We start from the raw sequence: 22,113 nt of genomic DNA, 5'->3' as shown, positions 1-22,113 counted from the left end.
GGGGCGGCTTCTGGGTGCTGCCGCTGCCGCCGCTGTTGCTCCCGCCGCCCGCTACCGCCACCGCCTTGGAACTCGGGCCTGGGGGGCGGTGGGGCCTCGTATGGAGCCCCCGCCCCCCGGAGCTGCCGCCGCCACCGCCGCGCCACACGCAGGTGAGCCCCAGGCCCACAAGGTGGAGGGCGCCGGCCATGACCCCATGTATCCTCGCCCCCGCGCGTAGGATGTGGCTTGGTCCAGCCTGCTGGTATTCGGCTCCACTGCCACCAACTGATTTCCCCTGTGTGTGCATTTCCAGCTCCTTTTGCCCCTTACTGGATATGAGTGTGGCCTAACCTCCTACTGTGTCTGTATAATGAATGGATCGATGTTTTTCCTCACCCCAACTTAATGGACTCGTCCATGATCTTGCCCTCCCCAACCCCCACTTACTGGGAACCAGTCTTTGCATTGTCAAGTCTTCCTTTAGTAGTAGATGCTTCTCAAGTGTTTGCATTTCTCCTAGCCTCAACTTTAAGGGGATCTTTCCGTGGCCTTGTTTATTGAGCCTCTCATGTTTTGTTGTAGTGAATCAGTTCGTGGCACTGTACCTGCTCCAGGGACCCTATTTTTTTTTAACAGTGAGTCCACCTGAGTTTATATTTCTGCCCCCTTGAATACCCAGTGCATAAACCCATGACTTTACCCATCTCCTCCCGCTGCCCCCATCTTACTGTGGGTTAGTCTGCATGGCTGTATTCACATCACTCTAGTTATCACTGCCCTAACTTTTCTCTCTTATTTGTAGACTCTAGCCATTGAGCTGCTTCCTTTTAACAATGGGTCAGTTTAGTGGGCTTTTTTTTCTTTCTTTCTTTCCATTTTCGGCAGCCCAGTCTATGGCCTTGTCCTGTCCCTCATTTTAATCATGTGAGGCTCTTCTCTGCTATTGTATAGGAGTCAGCTTAAACCATATCTCTCTCCTTTTGTAATAAATCTGTTCAGTAGCATCCTGCCACCTCAGTGTTTGCATTCTCTCATATCCTTCTGAGTCCAGTGCTTGCAATCAGTCCCCGAGGAAGATAGGCCTTGCAATTTATTTCCCTCCTCCTCGCCATGTGTTCGATCAATCTTCCCTGCCCCATCTCTTAGGCGATCCTGTGTACTTCTGAAACCCAGGGGCTTACACTGTATACTTTATATGTTTCCTCTTAACCACTTAGACATTTTGCCTTGATACAGTTCTCAAGTACAATATGGTACTGATGTTAGTGACAGTTAGAGCTAACCTTTCCACTTTACATTTGCTGTGTACCAGGCAGAGTGTTCTATAGTCTCTAGCTTGCTTAGTCCTCATCACAGCCTTGTGAGGCAGGGTACTGACAAAACTGGGGCATGTGGAGGTTAAAAGCCTTAGTCAGAAATGGTCCAATAACTACTTAAAACAAATATTTTCAAGTGTCCCCTCTACCTCATTGCATCCCACATGAGGACACATTCCTTAACAGTCAGATTAGCTCCAATTACCAGGCTTTTGTTCCTGCTGTTCTGCAACAGAGCTATCTCCATCCCACACTGGTCTCAAAACCCATCAACCCCCAGTTCCAGCAGTGCTGTGACTTTACATGAATGGTATAACTACATTTTCCCTGTACTGAACTGAAAGAGGGGAGACAGGAACTATAATCCTTTCCAGTATGAAGAGAAAATATGTACTTAGCTCCTTCACCTCCCCTTTCAGACCCCATGGTACAGTCATGCTGGCCTTCTCTTCATTGCTTCTCAAAAGCAGCAGGTACAGGCAAACCTCAGGGTATCTGCATTAGCTCTTCTTTCTCCCTTAACACTACACCCACATTTCTGCATGGTAACTTCCTAGGCTCTGTTCAGGTGTCATTCCCAAAAAATTTTTTACCACACCGTGCAGGGAAGACACTAAAGATGTTTCTAGGAATGCCATTTGAGTTGTGGCTAAGGTGAGTGTAAAGGGTGTGTTAATAGAAATGTGATGCTGGTGATATGAAAAGGCACAAATAGAAAAGATGTTGCAGCAATCGCTTTCCTTTCTTTGCATCTGGGTAGTGTTCTTTCAGTAAAACATGTATTTGTCCCACTGGTGCTTGGATTATGCTATATAAAAGCACATGTTTCAAAGGATACTTTCTCTGTGAAAACAAAGTAGTCAGCACCCACCCCTCCTCTTGACCATCTGATTTTGCACACCCAGCAGGATTCGGGTCTCCTGCTTGCTTTGTTCCTTTCTACTCTGTCACCGTTAAGAATGCTGTGTGTGTGTGTGTGTGTGTGTGTGTGTGTGTGTGTGTGTGTGTGTGTGTGATACATACATACATATATATATATATATATATATATATATATATATATATATATAGTCTGCCTCTCCTAAGAATGGAGGTCCTATGGGGACTTATAAATTTTATCTCCTTACTCATTGATCACTCTTTATCTAAAAATATACCATCTTAAAGTAGATACTTGAAAAAATTGGTGCACAAATAAATGAGGGGGAGATGTTATCTATCTAGGCTGTGCATGGGTAATTCACAACTATGTATTTCCAGCATGGAAGACCAAGAGAGATTTTTCAGGAAGTAAAATATATATATAGTGAGTTTTAGACTAACCTGGACTATGGAGTAAGATCCTGTCACAAAATTGAATATGAAAATTATATCCAAGATATCGATATGGGGATGGACTAGGCAACAAACAAAAGAAGAAAAGAGATGTAAGAATTAAGATACTTGTTGGGATTGTTTAAATGTTAACAGATATCTTCTAAGCACCTACTGAATACCAGCCATTCATTCTAGATACTGGCAATATGGAGAAGAAAAATGGCAGAAATCCCTGCATATAGGAAGCAGGTGTTACTAAAAGTGAAGGAGACAGACTGTATAAATAGGTAAAAATAGTGTATTATACAAATGCTAAGGAACAAACATGAAGTGGGACAAATAGGACTGGAGTATCAAGATGTTTGAAATCTTAGGAACAAGGCAGGCTACACTTGGAAATGTGACTCGTGAATTAAGGCCTGAAGGAAACAGGATGAATCCATAATGTGTAAAGGAAGAGTGTACCAGAAAGAACACTCAGTACAAAGACCATGAAGTCACATTGTACCTGCCATGTCCAAAGCCAGTGTGACTGGAAAAGAGTTGGCAGGAAGTGGGGGGTGGGAGGCAAAAGAGGAAGTATGAACAGAGCCAGATGGGGGGTGGTGAGGATGATACACAACCTAAGGACTAACATTTATTGAGTGTTTGCCATGTTCTAGAGACACTTTTCCAAGTCTTTTACATATATTGGCATGCTGAATCCTTATAAAAAGCCTTTGAGGGAAGGCATACTTTGTTAAAATTCTTTTTTGGTTTGAGAGTAAAATACCCTGTTTTACAGATGTTCAACTAGACATAAAAAGGTTGAGCAACTTGCTCAAAGCCACACAGACAGACCCGGGCAGAATGTGAGGACCAAGACAGAACAATTTTCAAGGACAAACAAGTTACTTCATGCATTGGATTGTGCAGAGGAAAGATTAATTCTACCTGCTTGAGAGTATGATAGAATTAGTCCCGGGAGGAAATGACACTCCTGGCAGAGAACATTGTGTACCTCAGAAAGTGAGCATTATCCTAGGAACCATGATACCTCAGGTAGCCACTTCAGAGCTTTTGTATATGCGATTTCCTTTACCAAAATTATCCTTCCCGTGGACATCAATATGATTTGCTACCACCCCTTCTTCAAATGTCACTTCCTCAGGGAAGCCTGTCCTACTCACATCATTGTTACTCTGGGATCTTGCCCATCTACATTTTCTTCATAGAGAACTGGCCTTGAGTATCTAGGGATGCTGAGTCAGAATTTAACCGTCATCCAGCATCTCATCCAATGATGAGATCTTAGGCAAGTTACTTAACTACTAGCTCCACACTTACTTGTCTGGGAAATGGATGTAATAATATAATCCACCTTTTGGAGGGTGGTTGTATTGTGTTGTGTTTTCTTCTTTTTGGAGATACTGAATGTGTGAATTATACTAGCACGCAGGGATTCCTCTCTGTTGTGTCCTAAGCTGTTTCGAGGCACCCAGTGAATGAGGTGAGGAGAAAAAGGAAAGTCTTCTAGGAAGGGCAGGTGATGAGGATTTTCATTAGGAGTTGTGCGAGAGAAGCAATAATCAAATTCAGCCCCCTGTCTGATAGGCTACACACTAATTGGGCAGCTTTCACTCAGCTGCTGGATTTTAGCATAGCTCAGAAGAGGTGGTGAAGTTTCCTGTCTTCGCCACTAGGAGTCACACTGGACTCTGGGCCTCTGAAAGAAGTCAGTCTTGGGTATATTTAGTCTTTTAGAGCTCTGAGGAGGGGACTCTGATCCGCTGTAATTTGGATAGCTGTCTAACCTAACACTGTACCTGCTAAATGGACCTTGAACTAGCTCAGACATATGAGACAATCATACTGTAATTTCATTCAGATTAAAGAATAAATCTGTAGATATAAATCATAAGTTCTTCAAAACCTTAGAAGGTTTATTTTTAACCTAACAATCCCAGCCAGGTGGACAGCTGGTTGATGGAGTCCCATCAGGGACTAGACAGTTCAAGGTTAGCTCCAGTTTGCTCATTGGAAAGAGCAGTGATGGGATAACAGGAAACATCCTTCCTCTGAAGGGCATGCCTAAAAGGAGTAATCATTTGAAGTAATATTTTGATTTGTTTTGTTCTTCCTTTTATTGAAAATAGATTTTTTTCCTCACATAATATAATTCTGTTTATGGTTTCCCCTCCTTACTCCCACTAATTCCTTCCCACCTCCCCTCCCATCCATATCCACTTTCTTTCTGTCTCTCATAAGAAAACAAACAGGCAGAGCAAGCATGGTGGTGCACCTAATCCCAACACTCAGAGGCAAAGGCAGGTACATCTCTGTGAGTTCGAGGCCCAGGGCGTCGAGGATGTTAAACAGAGAAATAAATCCTGTCTCAAAAAAATACAAAAACAAAATGAAAACAAACAGAAAGCCATGCAATGGTGGCATATGCCTTTAATACCATCACTCAGGAGGCCGAGGCCAGCCTGGTATACAGAGGAAGTTCAAGGACAGCTAGGGCTACACAGAAAAACCCTGTCTCAAAAAAAAAGAAGAAGAAAGAAAGAAAGAAAGAAAGAAAGGAAGGAAGGAAGGAAGAAAGAAAGAAAACAGGCTTCTAAGGGTTAATAATTATAAATTATAGCAAAACAAAACTAACACATTGCAACCGGACAAAACAAACAGAAAGAAATAGCCCAAGAGAAGACCCAAGAAACAGGGACACAGGGACCCATTCGTTTAAACACTAAGGAATCCCATAAAAACACTAAACTGGAAAGTGTAATATATACTCAAAGGACCTGATGCAGACCTGTGCAGGTAGTTAAATGCTCAGACCCCTTGAAGCTGGTTATGGTGACCCATGCCTGTAAGTTCAGTCACAGGGAGGTGGAAACAGGAAAATCAGGAGTTCAAGATCATCCTCCGTATGGCAAATTTTAGGCTAGCATAGACTGTATGAGAACTTGTCTCTGAACATAAACAACAGAATATACTTGGAATATATTCCAGAATATACTTGGAACCAGAGTATACCTGGAATATACTTGGTTCAAATGCAGGAACTGTCTGTCACCTACAGCAGTGTAGCATAGTGAAGTCACTTGGACATCTTTTGCCTCAGTATATAAATTAGCTGCCTTGTATATAAATTAGTGATATTACAATAAGAATATGTCCTTTCCAAAAGGAAAAATGCCTACTTTCCAGAGTTGGGATGAGAAATAAGTGAGTCAGTGCCTATAAAAATAACAGCCCATGCCTTTATCCAAAACCCCAGAGACCAGATGTATTTCAGAATTGTGAATTTTTCAGTTTGGAAAGGTAGCAGGGTGCACATATGATATGTTGCATAATATCCTCAGCAGTTCTGTCACCAGCTGCTTTTAGATCTCTGCAGCAGAATGCATGAACATTCACACTAAGCCGGATCAATAAAAAACAGAATGGGCCTTGCTTTCTTTCAAATCATGTTTTGTTGCCAAAAGCATTACAAAAGTTCTTAGAGCTTTTTGGACTTAGAGATAGCAGGAAAAGGACTTTTGAACAAATTAGAAAATTCTTAAAGCTTTTACCCCAAGCATGTTATATTTAATTCACACACAATAATAATGGTGCATAGTGTCTGTTTTATAAATGGGTATGTCACTGTCCCTATTTCACAAATGAAAAAAAAAAAATGAGGTACAGAGAGGTTAATGAATTTGGCCAGGATCACACAGCTAATAACTGGCAGAACAAGGATTCAAAACATAGAAGTCTAGCATTAGACTGAGGCTGATTGTCCAATAGGCCAGCCTTTCTGCTTAGAGCAGTGCCTAACATAATAGTTTACATGTTTGTTTAAAGAAAGACATAGGTTTATAGTGAAACTCTGTGATTAAAAATAAAAGAAGAAGAGGGCTGGAGAGATGGCTCAGCAGTTAAGAGCATTGCCTGCTCTTCCAAAGGTCCTGAGTTCAATTCCCAGCAACTACATGGTGGCTCACAACCATCTGTAATGAGATCTGGTGCCCTCTTCTGGCCTGCAGGCATACACACAGAATATTGTATACATAATAAATAAATAAATTTTAAAAAAAAGAAGAAGAAGAAGAAAATAACATGTGTTTAATATGCATGAGGCCCTGGCGTTGGTCTCTAACACTTCAGAAAGAAGCAGCAGCCATGTATTCTGTGATATGTATAATCTCAGCACTCAGGAGATGGAGGCAATAGCATCAAGAGTTTGAAGACCACTTGAACTACATAAGAATGTTATGAATGAAATGTATGCCCTCGTAATGCTGCAGCATGCATGGGCAGCCCGCATATGGTAGTTCTGTTGAACTTGTCCATATTGGGTTTCATAGTCTAAATTGCTAAGGAGGACTGACCAGGTTTCTTCCTCAAGAGAGCACCAGATCTCATTATAGATGGTTGTGGTGGCATACACTGGTAGGGTTTGTGGAAGGAGGAACTACATAAGACCCTGTCACAAAACAACAGCAACATGGAAAAACAAGAAGGACTCATGTGGCCCCACCATTTCCTGAGGGTCTATAGGACTTTAATGTTTACTGGGAGAGGGAGAGACATTTTCTTCAGTGACATAGCCACTGATAGGACATCTGTGCTCCTGAAAACAAACCCACACCCCTGCGAGCAACTCTGCCTAAACTGATTGGATCACCAAAAGTCATAAAATACAAAGAGGCCTAGGTGGGAAGAGGAAAGAGATCAGTGGGAAGGAAGAGGAACAGGATAGAGGTGATGGAGGTGAATGTAATCAAAATGGTTCCAATGGAAATATTATAATGAAACCCATTATTATGTATAATAAATATGTGCTCATCAAGAAAATACTTTTTTAAAAAGCCTAAACCGAGGCTAGAGAGATGGCTCAGAGGTTAAGAGCACTGCCTGCTCTTCCAGAGTTCCAGAGTTCAATTCCCAGCAACCACATGGTGGCTCACAACCATATATAATGAGATCCAATGGTGTCTTCTGGCATACATGCACACAGAATACTGTATATGTAGTAAATAAATAAAAGGTTTTTTTAAAGTCTAAACCATTGAGGGACAGAAAAGTATAGGTATTCAGTTTTAGAAGGCTTCATAAACCTAACTTGAACTTTGAGTGGGTTCTTTTTTGAAGATGACTGCGCGATACAGGAAAGGAGCAGTGAACAATGTTTACAAGGGCCTAGCAAAAGGCACACCCTCAAAAAGTTAATGGGGTAGAAGATTATAAGAGTCAAGTCAAGGACATTTCACTAGTTTTCTGGTACTGCTTTATAAATTATCTCTAACTTAATCTCCTTAAAACTACACACTTGTGTAGGTACATAAATGCACACCTCTGATCCCAGTACTCAGCAAGCTGAGACAGAAGTTCAAGACCAGCCTGGGCTACATAATAAGACACTGTCTTTTTAAAATAATTGCACATTTATCATCTGATAGTTCTGTAGCTCAGAAATCCAACACTGTTCTCACCAGGCTAACATCATTGTCTTGGCAGGACTTTAGTCCTTTTTAGAGAATTGTTGCCTGTTCATTCAGATTGTTCTTTGAGTTGTGATATTGAAATTTCCTTACTGTAGAAAACACCTACACCTATTGGCTGTAGGTGGAGGGTCATTCCCAATTTATGAACCTGCCCAACTTCCTTGTCTTGGAGCCTTCTCCAGAGTAAGGAATGGCAGGGAAAATCCCTTGATGTTTGAAATCTACTGCCTCTTTTGCGATTCTGCCTCTATGTTTCAGCCTTATTTTTCTGCTATTAAAAGAGCTCATACAGTGAAGTTGACCTCAAATAAAACCAGAGCGCTTGCTGTATCTTAAGGTCTGTAATGTTAATTTCATTCAAAATTCATTTTTGCTATGTAGCATAACATAGTCAGACTCTAACTAGGATATGGAACTCTTTGGGACTCAGGTTGTATTATCCTGTCTTCCCTCTAGCTCCTAATGATACACATTTGTCATGGTTGAACTGATGGCTCAGTGGTAAAGAATGCTGGCTGCTCTCACAGAGAACTAGAGCTCAATTCCTAGAACCCATGTTGGGCAGCTCATAAGTGCCTGTACCTCTAGCTCCAGGGGATCCATTGCCCTCTTCTGGTCTCCCTTGGCACCCATACACATGTTTACACACACACAGACATACATAAATATTTTTTCTTTTAACTCACTTTTGTCCCACGTGTGAAATGCAAGGGGCATCCAAAGCTATATAAGGGAGTTTATGAGACTATTTAGGGAATAGTAGTGGGATTTGGGGACAGAGGTGTTGGGAACAGAGGTGGAGGCAAGGTAACAAAAAAGAAATCACTTTTGCTGTCCTCCAGGTACCTCTGGAATGGCGTGAGCACTTCCCTAGTGATGGACCCATCTGTGACACTGTGGCAGTTTCTGCTGCAGCTTTTGAGAGAACAAGGTAATGGCCACATCATCTCTTGGACCTCACGGGATGGTGGTGAATTTAAGTTGGTGGATGCAGAGGAGGTGGCCCGTCTATGGGGGCTGCGCAAGAACAAGACCAACATGAATTATGACAAGCTCAGCCGGGCATTGCGTTACTACTATGACAAGGTATGGCCTCAGAAACCAAGACTGGAAACCCTTGAAATTACTACCAGAAAACTCTTTTCTGATTTTTTTTTCCTTTTGAGGCAGGGTCTCCCAATGAGTATAGATTTGTCTGAAACTTACTGTTTAGCCTAAGCTGGCCTCAAATTCACTGTCCTCCTGTCTCCTACCCCCCAATTACACTTCTGGCCTAGAAATTTCTTTTTTTGTCCCAGTTACTATAGCTATAATTTTGAAAACAATATTAAAACTTACCAAATTTTGACCTATCCTCTAGTTTCCCACAGGCTTTGAGATAATAAGTGTGTTTTCTGGAACCCTCAGACCAATTGTGGGTTCCCCTGGTTACTTTATATATAATCTTCTCTCACTATAAAACAATCCATATTCTTATTCCTAGACTCAAAATCATCCTGACATTATGATACTAACATTCCTTACTTCATTTTCTAGAACCCCCAATATCTTTAATCAATCGTTTTGTTTTCTCCTATTCCTTTATTTTGTTTTTATTTTTGAGGCAGGTCTCTTGGTGTTACTGAGGATGGCCTCAAACTCTGTTCTTCTTGTCTTAGTCTCCTGAGTGCTAGGCTTACAAGTCTTTGCCTTTAACTAAATGTAGTGTCAGCTCCAAGCCCACTCCTCTTAGATTCCTAGAACAGCACCTCAGTGTCTATATCACTACTGCAGCTCAAATTTTAGATTTTCTCATCTTACATTCTCAGACTCCCAGATCTGCATTATATTTCCTCTCCCCCAATATTTACACTAATTATTTCATATTTCTTGAGTGTAAACCTTCAAAACAATATTAATAATTATCCCTTTTTATTCCTCTTCTGAAAAATATAAAGATACTCTGAAATACTTGACCAGCATTAAGACTTCCACCAAAATACCTAGCGTCCCAGATTCCTCATTCCTCCCCTCAAAAAAATAATTCTCACCTGTGCTTTGTGTCCTTGAAAGTTTATGGCATATATTCCAATTTCATACATTACTCTTTCGGTTCAAACCTCTAAAGCAGTATTAATGACTACCTCATTCTGGTCCTCTCTGAGACCACCACTACATCCCTGGAACCCTCCAAACCATATATATCTCTCTTAGTTAGAGTTTCTATTGCTGTGACAAAACCTCCTGACCAAAGAGCAAGCTGGGGAGGACAGGGTTTTTTTTATTATTATTAATTTATTTATTTTAAAAAATGCCAATCCAAATTCCCACTCCTTCCCCTCCTCCCATTCCCTTCACCCTTCTTCCCACCCCATCCCTACCCCCTAATCCTAAGAGAGGGTAAGGCTCTTTGTTTTGTGGAAGGTCCAAGGCTCTCCCTACTATATCTAGACTGAGCAAGGTATATATCCAAAGAGCATAGGATCCCAAAAGACAGTACATGTAGTAGAGACAAATCCCAGTGCCACTGCCAGTGCCCCTCAGTCTGCCCCAGCCATGCAACTGTCAACCACTTTCAGAGGGACTAGTTTGGTCCTATGCTTGTTCCTTCCCAGTCCTGCTGGAGCTGGTGTGCTCCCATTAGCTCAGGTAGACTGTTTGAGTGGATAAAACCTTCATGGTCTTGACCACTGTGCTCATATTCTCATTTCTTCTACTCTTCAACTGGACCTTGGGAGCTCAGTTCAGTGCTCTGATGTGGGTCTCTCCCACTGTTTCCATCTGTTGTTGGACTATGGTAACATTTAAGATAATCATCAGTCTGACTACCAGGCAAGGCCAGTTCGGGCACCCTCTCCTCTATTGCTTAAGGTCCTAGGTGGGGTCATCCTTGTGGATTCCTGGGAATTTTTCTAGAGCCAGGTTTCTTGCTAACCCCACAATGGCTCCCTCAATCAAGATATCCCTTTCCTTGCGAGGACGGGGTTTATTAGGCTTACACTTCGGCATTGCTATTCATCACTGAAGGAAGTCAGGACAGAATTTCAAAGCAAAACAGGATTCTGGAAGCAGGAGCTGATGCAGAGGCCATAGAGGGGAGCTGCTTACTGACTTGCTTCCCCTTGCTTGCTTAGCCTTCCTTATAGAACCCACGACCAGCAGCCCAGGGATGATACCACCCACCATGGACTGGGCCCTTCCCTATTGATCACTAAATGAGAAAATAACCTGCAGTTGGATCTCAAGGAGGAATTTCCTCAACTGAGGCTCCTTCCTCTCTGATGACTCTAGCTTGTATCAAGTTGACACACAAAACTGTCTGTACAGTGTCCTAAGATACCACGAAGCATGCTCTCTGACCCACCCAAGCAAACCTTGCTACCCTCCTCATGCTTACACCAGTTTCTCATGCTCTTCTCTAATTACTGCTAGTTACCTCATTTCTTATTGCTTTAGCTTAAATATCCAGAATAGTACTAAGTGATATTTCTATCCTAGTTGATTTTCTTGTTAGGATAAACACAATAACTAAAAGAAACTTGGAGAAGAAAGGGTGTGTTTCCCTTACAGTTACATGTCACAGCATCTGAGGGAAGCCAAGAGAAGAACTCAAGTCAAAAACCTGGAGGCAGGAGCTAAAGCAGAGGCCATAGAGGAAGGCTACGAACTGGCTTGCTCCCAGATGAATCACTCAGCATGCTTTTTTATACAACCTATGACCACCTGCTCAAGGGTGGTATGCTGGACCCTACCATATCAAATCATTAATCAGAAAAATGCCGCACAGACGTGCCTATGGGCAATCTGATGAAGGTATTTAAGGTTCTTTTCTAGATGACTCTACTTTATATCAAGTTGACCAAAAACTAACCAGAACATTTGACCATTTTGTCAACTTAACACACCAATACATCACTATTAAAGTATAATCTTTAATTTTTTATTTATTCTCAAAATATCATGTTAATATCAATATAACAGTATGAAAGATCATATAACTTTAAAAGTCCCAGAGTCTTAAACACTTTAAAGGTTTGATTTCTTTTAAAAATACCCAATATTTCTCAACTATGAGATCCTATAAAGTAAGAAGCAAGTTAAATACTTTCTTTTACTACAAAAGGGAAGAACTGGTTACAATCAAATCAAAACAAGACCAAATTCCAGTAGTCTAAATTAAATCCTATAGCTCAACATCTGGCATCTGGGACTCACTTAGGATCTTTTAGGCTCTTTGGGAAAGCTCTGCTTCTCCAGCTGCACCATCTGTAGCCTATACAGTTTGTCTCCTAGGCTGAGGCTAGCTCCATATCACATTTATCACCATCCTTACTGGTCTTTGCTTCTCCAGTAGACTGGGGTCTCCACTGCAGCTGAGGATGCACCTTCACCACTGGGCTTCACCACTGGCCTCTTAGCCTCTCGGTGGGAACGCCAGCCCTATCATATGGTGCCAAGCCCTAGCTTCTCTCCATGACCCTTTCAATCCTGAAACATCTATTGCACCTTAAGCTGCACCTTCACCAGTGACCTCTTCTGGCCTCTCACAGTACCAAGCCTCAACTGTTCTCCATGAGTGGTATCCTTCAATACTGCAGCTTTCATGCCATTAAACCACGTAGAAGTCTTTTAAACATTACCAAGTTCAGCTAACAGCATAATATGTAGCCTTGACCCCCGATGGACCACAGCTTCTGTGCACTAACCTTAAGGAAACACTTCTTGAAAGATTTTACCTCAGTGTTCCTGATAGCTTCTTTTTCACAGCTGATTTTTTTTTCAGCCTCTGTTAATTAGTATCGATTGTGCCAGTAAAGCAAAGGTTTCACTTCATTGTGCTGGTCTCTTGTTAATCACAACTAATTCTTTACTTCTAGCTAACCAGAAACCACAGATTCTTAATGCAGAATACTGTAAGGAATTTTTCCTAACGCGAGCTCTCTGCCGATGGAAAATCCCAATCAAGCCAAATCAAAAAAAGACAAATTAAAAAATATCCAGGTTTTATAGAAGTACTTCCTTAAAAAAAAAATCCAGGTTTAATGGGATTCCTGCGCTCTTGGGTGGCCCCTAGGGGGAACCAGGAGGCTGTGAACACCACCACCAGAAGGAAGGGAGACCACATGTTCCTCTTTTGGGAGTTCACTTAAATACTTTGTGGGAGTGGTCCTAACCCCCTCCCCTCAGGACCTAGCATGCTGGGATTTGGAGTCCAGACCAATACAACTTTCAGGCCTGGGGGCTGTGATAGATGTTAGGGGCTGAGGTCTATGCTCCCAACTCAACATTCCGGACTCTTTGAATATAGGGATGACAGGAAATTGAAGTGATATGCTCTCTAGGGAAAGGGGGCGTTGACTCAAGTCTGGGTACTTCCTGAAGGTATAGGGCAACGTGGGGAAGGGGAAAGCTGGGTTTTGGTGGGTCCAGCTCAGCAAGAGGTATGACTGGAAAGGCATCCCATGTACTGTCATCCCAGAGACGTCAGGCATCTGTTCCTTGGGGGAGCTGAGAAGGCAGATGCCTAGGAAAGAAATGTTATCACCAAACATGAGTATGCCAGAATGAGGAGCAGGTAGGCACTTCATTGTGGCATCCTGGAAAACTGGAGGATAAAAGGTCCTGTCTGCTGGACAGACCAAGCATCCTGAGTAGGTGCCCGCTTGAGCCTGGAGAGATGGTACCAGCATGGGTGTCCCAAGAGCTTGGCAGCCAAGGGGTGGTGAGGATTACCGTGTGAGGTCCTGTCCATCGAGGCTCGAGAGACCTAGGAGTTAACTGTTTGAGGAGTACTCTGTTCCCTGGGGAGAGCGGGGCAGGTTTAGGGGCATTAGGGTCCACTGGTGTGGTGGCAGGGAAACAACTGTCAGTGTGTGAACAGAGAAGGGACCTTAAAAGGGAGAGGTAGGGTAGGTACCCCCAGTGGAGGAGTTTGGACTGGGAGGTGAGGAACTCCAGGTTCCCAGGTTAAGGAAAAAGGGCCTGCCATAAGGCACCTCAAAACGGGTCAGGCCCGTAGGGGAACAGGGGTGGCCCTGAAGCGAGTAAGGGCAATGGGGAGAAGGACCAAGATAACCTGAGTTCAATAGAGAGCTTGGCTAGCTGTTGTTTGGTGAGTCCATTGGCCCTCTCCACCTTTCCCAAGGATTGTGGATGGTAGGAGGTGTGGAATTTCCAGGAGATGTTGAGAGCTTCTGACACAAGCTCCATGACCCTGGAAGTGAAGGCTGGTCCATTGTCCATCTGGATGGTTCGTGGGACACAAAACCGAGGAATGGTGTGGTCCAGGAGTACCTAAGCCACCAAATCTGCTATTTCCCTGGAGACAGGAAATGCTTCTATCCATCCTATAAAAGTGTCCACAAGTGTTAAGAGATAACAGAGTTTTTTTATGAGTAGGCGTATGAGTGAAATCAACCTGCCAATCTTCACCCGGTTGGTGTCCGCAAAGCTGGTGTAAAGACTGACATATGTGGAGAGCCCCTTGTGGGTTGGCCTGGGCACACGTCTGGCAGAAGGAGTGAACCTGTAAAATATGATCTTGGAGATGGGTGGGGTCCAAAAGGGGCTCCAAGAAGCAGAACAAAGCTTTGGGGAAGCGGCTAAGGATTTCTCTTCCCAGTAAAGGTGCTGGGTGAGCTGGTATCACTCAGTAAGAATGAGAGAAAAATTGTCCTGCAAGAATTCAGGACAGTGGCCAAGTTTTAAGTGGGTCCTGTCTACCCCCATAACTGAAATTGGTGAGGGGAACATAAAGCCCGAGTGAGATTAAAAGTAATGGACTTACCTGCTACCTGTAGCTTTACCCTAGGCTTGGATAGGGTTATGGGATAAACCAAGTCTGGGCAGCGTCAATCCTCTGCAAAGCTGAGAAGTTTGAAGGCTGGCACAGTTTCACTTGCCGATGTTGGTGAGGCTAGACCTCCGTGGCAAAGCATAGAGGACAAGCCTGCACGGGGGCATTGTGATTTCCAGTGTCCGGGCTGCTGGCAGATAGGGTATATCCTCAGAGGAGGTGTAGTGCAATATCGTGCCACGTGACCATTTAGGCCACACTTGAAATAGCTTGCCTGTGAGGTTGACTTAGGCTGGACTCTATCAAAGTAGAGCCTCGTGGTTGGCTTCCCTTGTCCCCCTTCCTGTGACCTTAGAGCAGCCGCTAAGGCTGTAGATTGTTGTAACTTTGTTGGGAAGACTCTCGGGCATTAAAACTTTAAAGGTCATTTTTACCAATTCCTGTATAGGGGTTTGGCGCCCCTCCTCAACCTTTTTTAACTCTTTCCTAATAACTGGTGCTGACTGAGAAATAAAATGGGTAGCAGAAGGATTAGTAGAAAAGGAACCTAGCTGCTTTTCTGTCTGAGAGAGATCTGGAAGAGAAAAAGGAACTTGGGGAGGATTGGGAGGAGCCAGCCCAGTGCTGCAGAAGGGGTCCGAGGGTAGGGAAATGAGGTGGGGGGGGAGGGTGGGTAAGGTGAAAGTTGAGGATGTTGCTCCACAACGTTGGGTAGTGTGGGCTTGAGGGAGTGGGGAAGGGGCCAGTGCCTCTGGCTGCATGGTGCTGCAAGACACTGGCTACTAAGGAAGGGGTGAGAGTGCAGAGCCCAAAAACCATGGACATATGTAAGCTCTGTCCATTTGTCTTTATGGCGGCAAAAATTTTCAAGGTCCCAGAGGACAGTTGAAGCCAAATCTTAGTGCATAGGGAAATTAGCCGTTTGGGACAGATAGTATCAGACAGTCTCAATTTAAAAAGATTTTGTAAGCGGCATCCCAGGGGAGACAGTAGATCTGGCTTTGAACTGCAAGTGCCTATTTTAAAGTCTATGCCCAACCAAGTGGCCTAAGTCTATTACAGCGTGTCTGCTAAAATAGCTCTCAAGCCCAATGGGACCATGCAAATTGAATGCTTGGCATCCCAAAACAAACAAATCCCACCTCAGTCAAGCTCGGTCTTGCCGGTCTGGCCGCTGCTGAGATCAAACTCTTGGTGCAAGCTCGCAGCTTCAACAAAAGTCCGATAGTCGACAAAGTAAGTACAAATGGGTCCCCCAAAAACCCTATAGCATAGACAAGAAAAAAGGACTCACCAAGACGCAGTCACTGTAGCCCAGGAACTGGTTTTAGCGTGGTGTGGAGAGCTCAGATTGTAGACTAGGTGCTTTCGACCATGCGGAAAGGCCGCCCTACCCAGTAGAACTTTCAGATATTAGGAATTTTTCCTAACGTGAGCTCTCTGCCAATGCAAAAACCCCAATCAAGCCAAATCAAAACAAACAAATTAAGAAACATCCATGTTTAATGCGATTCCTGCGCTCTCAGGTGTCCCCAAGGGGAAACCAGACTAATGCCACCACCAGAAGGAAGGAAAGAGACCACGTGTTCCTCGTTTGAGAGTTCACTTAAGTACCCTGTGGGAGTGGTTCTGAACCCCCCAGAGAGGGGTCAGGACCTAGCATGCTGGGATTTGTAGTCCAGACCAATACAACTCTCAGGCCTAGGGGCTAGCATAGATGCAAGGGACTGGGGTCTATGCTCCCAACTTAACAAATATCACATAAGTGGACCCTGTAGAGACGTTGAGGGGGACTCTGAAACATCCCTCTTAAAGTTCACAAGCCAGGCCTCCATCATCTGCACTGCTTTCAGCATTATCTTCCAAGTTCCCTCCACAGCTCATTTGAAGCTCACCCAGCCCAAAGTTCCAGGTGCTACCACAGTCCTTTCCAAAACAGCATGGTCAGGTCTATTACAGCAATAGCCCCCCTGGTACCAATTTCTGTCTTAGTGTGCTTTCTTTGTTTGTGGGAATTTTGTTTGGTTTTGGTTTTGGTTTTGGTTTTTTTTGTTTGTTTGGTTGGTTGGTTTTTTTTGAGACAGACTTTTTCTATGTAGCCCCAGCTGTCCTGAAACTCACTCTGTAGACCCAGCTAACCTCAAACTCACAGAGATCTGCGTCTGCCTCCCAAGTACATGTGCCACCACACCAGGCATCTTAGTGTGCTTTCTATTGCTGTGATAAACACCATGACAAGAAACTACTTGGGGAGGAAAAGGTTTACTTTATGTTACAGGTTACACTCCTTCATGGAGGGAAGTCAGGATAGGAACCTGAAGGCAGAAACAGAAGACAAGTCCATGCAGGAACACTACTTACTGGTTTGCCTTTCATAGCTTGTTCAGCTGCCTCTTTTATACAGCCCAAGACCACCTGTGCAGAGATGCCACCACCCACAGCAAGAAAATGGCAACAGACTTACCTAAAGACAATCCCATAGAGGCATTTTTTTTCTCAACTGAGGCTCCCTCTTCCCAGATGACTCTAAACTAGAGTTAATAAAAACAGATAACCAACACTCTACTCCATATCAGCATCACTAGCTTTAAAAAGATCTACTATATCTGGCCAATGAGATGGCTTAGCTCTTGTTGCCAAGCCTGAGCACCTGAGTTCATTCCCTGGGACCTACATACTGGAAGGAGAGAACCATCTTCTGCAAATTGTCCTCTGATCTTTACATGTACTATAGCATGCTTATGCCACCTCAATAAATCAGTCAGTCACATACTTCCCCTCCCTGACACAGTCGATCAATAAATTGTTACAAAATCCCTTTATATCAATCATTGTCTCCCTATTCATCTACAGTAACCCAGTCTCTTCCAACACATATATATCACTTATTTCATTTTCCTATTGCTGTTGTTAATTTCCAGAACAGTCCTGTTAACATTCCTGAGTCCATTATGCCCAGGTCCTTAGTTCTCACCTGCTCCCGTAAGTAGGTCCCTTGTGAAATGTAGCCAGCAGGGAAAGGGGAGTTAGATGGATGAAGATGAGTGACAGAAGAAGACTTACAGGGAAATGGATGGGAAGGACACTAAAGAATTGTTGAGGAGGCCCAGAGAAGGAGTTGAAACTGGGGAGAGACATAGACAGAGAGGAAGAATCCACAAGCCTAAAAGAGATGAGTGAAATGGGAGCAAGTGGGAAGAAAGACATCCGGAGAAAAGAAACAGCCCTCAAGACCCTCCTTCCACCCTGTTCTTCACTTCTCAGAATATCATCCGCAAGGTGAGCGGCCAGAAGTTTGTCTACAAGTTTGTATCCTACCCAGAGGTTGCAGGGTGCTCCACTGAAGACTGCCCACCCCAGCCTGAGGTGTCTGTAGCCTCGACTGTAGCAATGGCCCCTGCTGCTATCCATGCAGCCCCAGGGGACACTGCCACTGGAAAGCCAGGAACACCCAAGGGTACAGGAATGGCAGGCCAAGGTGGTTTAGCACGCAGTAGCCGGAACGAATACATGCGCTCGGGCCTCTACTCTACCTTCACAATCCAGTCCCTGCAGCCACAGCCACCACCACCTCTTCATCCTCGGCCTGCCTCAGTGCTCCCCAACACTACCCCTGCAGGAGTACCAGCACCTCCCTCAGGGAGCAGGAGCACCAGTCCAAACCCCTTAGAAGCCTGTTTGGAGGCCGAAGAGGCTGGTCTGCCCCTGCAGGTGAGTACTAGAATTTGGAAATTTAGTAAAGGGCTTGGAAAGGAAGGATGCAAAATTCTAAAATGAAGCACGGAACTGGTAGAATAGATATGGGTGTACTGCTAAAGGATGTAATGTTGGAAGTGGGGACATAAATTCCCTCAGAACAGGAAAGGGAGGAGAGTTATGCCTTTCTTGTACAATTAGTCCCTTAAGGGGGCACATCTAATGCACTGGTTGCCATGCTTTAGCACTCATCAGAATCACCAGGATGGCCTTAAGCATAGTTTCTGATTAATGTGGGTATGAGGATGAATGACAGGAATCTCATTCCTGTCAAGCTGGCTCACCCCAGGGCCACTGCCCCAGAGGATCTCCACTTCCATTAAATCCCATGACCTGTTAGAAGACAGCTTTGCCCCCAGTATCAAATATCTTCCTAGAGATATCCTTGGATGACCCACAGGAAAACATTTTACATACTAACAGCCTGTGTGTTCCCTTTGTGCCCATCCCTCTCCCAGGTTATCCTGACCCCACCCGAGGCCCCAAACCAGAAATCAGAAGAGTTGAATCTGGAGCCAGGTTTTGGCCGTCCACTGCCCCCAGAAGTGAAAGTGGAGGGACCTAGGGAAGAACAGCAAGCAGTAGGGGCTGCAGGCTTTGGTTCAGAAACTGTGAAAACTGAACCAGAAGTCTCGCCCTCGGAAGGCCTGCTGGCTCGGCTCCCAACTGTCGTAATGGAAAATACAGCACAGGTTTGTGGCCTCTCTGCCTCTGCCACTGAGATCACCCAACCCCAGAAGGGCCGGAAGCCCCGGGACCTGGAACTTCCACTTAGCCCAAGCCTGCTGGGTAGCCCAGGACCAGAACGGACTCCTGGATCAGGAACAGGCTCTAGTCTGCAGGCACCAGGGCCAGCACTGACGCCATCCCTGCTACCCACACATACCTTGGTAAGTGCCTTGCAAAGGAACAAGGGCTGCCAGCCTCGCTGGGTGGCATTGGCACTGGTGGCAAGTATAATTAGCTGCTCTGAGGAGCTAATTAAATAGGGCAGGTCAGCCAGGCAGTGGTGGCACTAGGGAGGAAGAGGCAGGTGGATGTCAGTGTGAGTTCAAGGCCAGCCTGGCCTACACAGAGTGGGTTCCAGGACAGCCAGGGCTTCTCAGAGAAACCCTGTCTCAAAAAATAAGAGAAGGTCTGAGGACTTTGTGGTGGCCCAACACCCTAGGGCTTTCCATGGGATTTGCTTCTAGAGGGTACAGCTGAAGAACTACCTAGTTATTTGGCCTAGAATTTGTGTATTGGGTTTCCTAGTGAGGTATATGGATGGAAGTTGAGCTCTTCTGATGGTCACTTACATGGTTTGAGAGGAGTGCACAGGTCTACGGCCATACCACCCTGAATGTGCCTGATCTCATCTGATCTCAGAAGCTAAGCAGGGTCGGACCTGGTTAGTACTTGGATGGGAGAGTAGTACACAGGTAGAATCTGGTGGATTGTCTTGCCCAATGAAGTCTAGATAACAGGAGGTGGGCTCCTAGGGGTTAGCAGGAGTGATCTTTGTAAAGATTGAGAGATGTCATTGACATGGTCTTAGTAGTTACACTCTAGGTCTGTGAACTTTTGAGGTGTGACCATAGAAGTCTGAGGGGGATATGTATAGAGGGGCTGAAAGTAGGTTCCTTCCATCTTCCCATACTTATCATCTGTTCACTTGAGTTCCTGCCATTCCATCTCCACAGACCCCGGTGCTGCTGACACCCAGCTCACTGCCCCCCAGCATTCATTTCTGGAGCACTCTGAGTCCAATTGCACCCCGTAGTCCAGCCAAGCTCTCCTTCCAGGTAGGATTCTCTCCCTCTATGCTGGAAAGAGTGAGAGTCACCAGCATGGTTGTCATCCATGACCTCTCCTTGTTTCTTCCCCCAGTTTCCGTCCAGTGGCAGCGCACAGGTGCACATCCCTTCCATCAGCGTGGATGGCCTCTCGACCCCCGTGGTGCTCTCCCCAGGGCCCCAGAAGCCATGACTACCACCACCACTACCTTTCTGGAGTCCCTCCATCCATGCTCCTGAACTCTCCAACTAGCCATCTCAAGGAAAAACACTTCAACTGACAGACTCATGCTTTGGTCGTGGTGGGGTGGATATTCCTGGGAAAGAGATAATCTTTCACTAACTTCCACCCAAAATAGACAACAACTTTCTTTTTTGCCAGCCTCCCAGTGGCCGCCTTTACACGTCTCCTACTTGAATGGTAGAGGCGGTTTATTTATTTATTTTTTGAAGGCCACTGGGAAGAATCTGGCCTAACCCTTTTAGGAGAATGGGTAAGACATCTCCCCCATTTCCTCCCCAATTTTCTCCCTAAAACAAGACAATCAAGGTATGGCTTGGGAAGGACCTTTATTTATTTCTCAGCCTGCCCTTGGGGAGATGAGGGTACCCTGTCTTTATTTTGCGACATGGGTTGAAGAGCTAGTTTGTTTTGTTTTTTTATTCCTGGCCATATCTGAGTCCAGGAAGCACTTGTATGATTTAATGGTTTGGGAGTGGTAGCCAAGGAAGAATCAGTGTTCATATAGGAATTGCTACCTCCCCAACCTTCTCAGTCAGCTTGTTCTTTCTCAAGTAAGCTTTCAGCCAGGGAGGAATACTCCTCTTGTTCTTCCCCTGAGAAGCCATTCCTTTGTCTCCAAATTCCCTGGGGGCCTGCCTATTACCTCCCAATGGAGGGTTTTTTTGGGTTGGTGGTCCCCGTCTGGGGGGCCCCTCCAGCCAGTACTCCAGGGCTCTCTGTCTCCCATCTTCTTCCATTTTGATAGTATAATCTATTTTTAAATGGGGCTTTTCAATAGGGGAGAGGGAAGCATCCCTTCCTATATCTGATGGGTGGGTAGGCGGGTGGGTGGAAAGTAAGGGATTTGGAGGCGGTCTTCCTGCCAACCCCAAGTGTTTATTTTTGATACCAAATGTGTATTTTCAGCTCCCTCCCTCCCAGCCCCCCAATTTCCTGCGGGCGGGTGCAAAGGACCCTTTTAAGTGTCCCTGGAGTTGGGAGGGAGGAATGGGGAACATGAAGCCTGTCTTGCATCAATTCTAGGCTGGAGGGAATGGATTCAAAAAATTCCCAGGCTCACCTCCTGTCAGCACTGGCCCAGACCAGGCCTGAAGACCTGGGGGTTGGTGATTTGGGGGACGGTGCTACACTCGTCTCCACTATTTGTTTTACTTCCCCAAAATGGACCTTTTTTTCTAAGAGTCCCAGAGAATGGGGAATTGTTCCTGTAAATATATATTTTTAAAGGTGTTGATGAAAGCTGTTGGGTTTTTTTTTTCTCCTGATGTTAGCAGAATGAGCTATGACAGGCATGAATGTATGTGAACAACAGTAATGATGGCATATACACTGATACAGTCTGCTGATTGATAACCAGTGTGGTGAGAGAAACTGAAAGGTTTGTGTGTGATAGGCCAAAAGTGTGACCACAAAAATTTTTGTGCATATGTGTGTATTGTTTTGTGTGTGGCAACTGGACAACAACCTTGGGTGT

At 44.7% G+C, this 22,113-nt stretch overlaps 1 protein-coding gene and 1 long non-coding RNA gene across 2 annotated transcripts; one reads left to right on the top strand and one right to left on the bottom strand.

The window, feature by feature from the left end:
• The first annotated feature begins 6 nt into the window (after positions 1-6).
• On the top strand, positions 7-21,878 carry Elk1 (ETS transcription factor ELK1). Its single transcript, XM_087902773.1, has 6 exons — positions 7-152; positions 8,932-9,175; positions 18,129-18,575; positions 19,079-19,510; positions 20,303-20,404; positions 20,490-21,878. Exons 2-6 carry the CDS (start codon positions 8,966-8,968, stop codon positions 20,586-20,588), a joined length of 1,290 nt encoding a protein of 429 aa, XP_087758899.1. The 5' UTR covers positions 7-152; positions 8,932-8,965; the 3' UTR covers positions 20,589-21,878.
• On the bottom strand, positions 11,987-16,448 carry LOC125417893 (uncharacterized). The gene is made up of 3 exons (XR_007237262.3): positions 16,159-16,448; positions 14,856-15,051; positions 11,987-14,594 (listed from the first exon to the last, which is right to left on the bottom strand). It is a non-coding gene; the product is annotated as an uncharacterized LOC125417893 (long non-coding RNA).
• Positions 21,879-22,113: the final 235 nt, after the last annotated feature.

Source organism: Myodes glareolus, chromosome X (assembly GCF_982192425.1).
Source record: "Myodes glareolus chromosome X, mMyoGla1.1, whole genome shotgun sequence".
NCBI lineage: Eukaryota > Metazoa > Chordata > Mammalia > Rodentia > Cricetidae > Myodes > Myodes glareolus.
The sequence above is the reverse complement of the archived record's forward strand: the minus strand, read 5'-3'. Positions and strand labels throughout refer to the sequence as shown.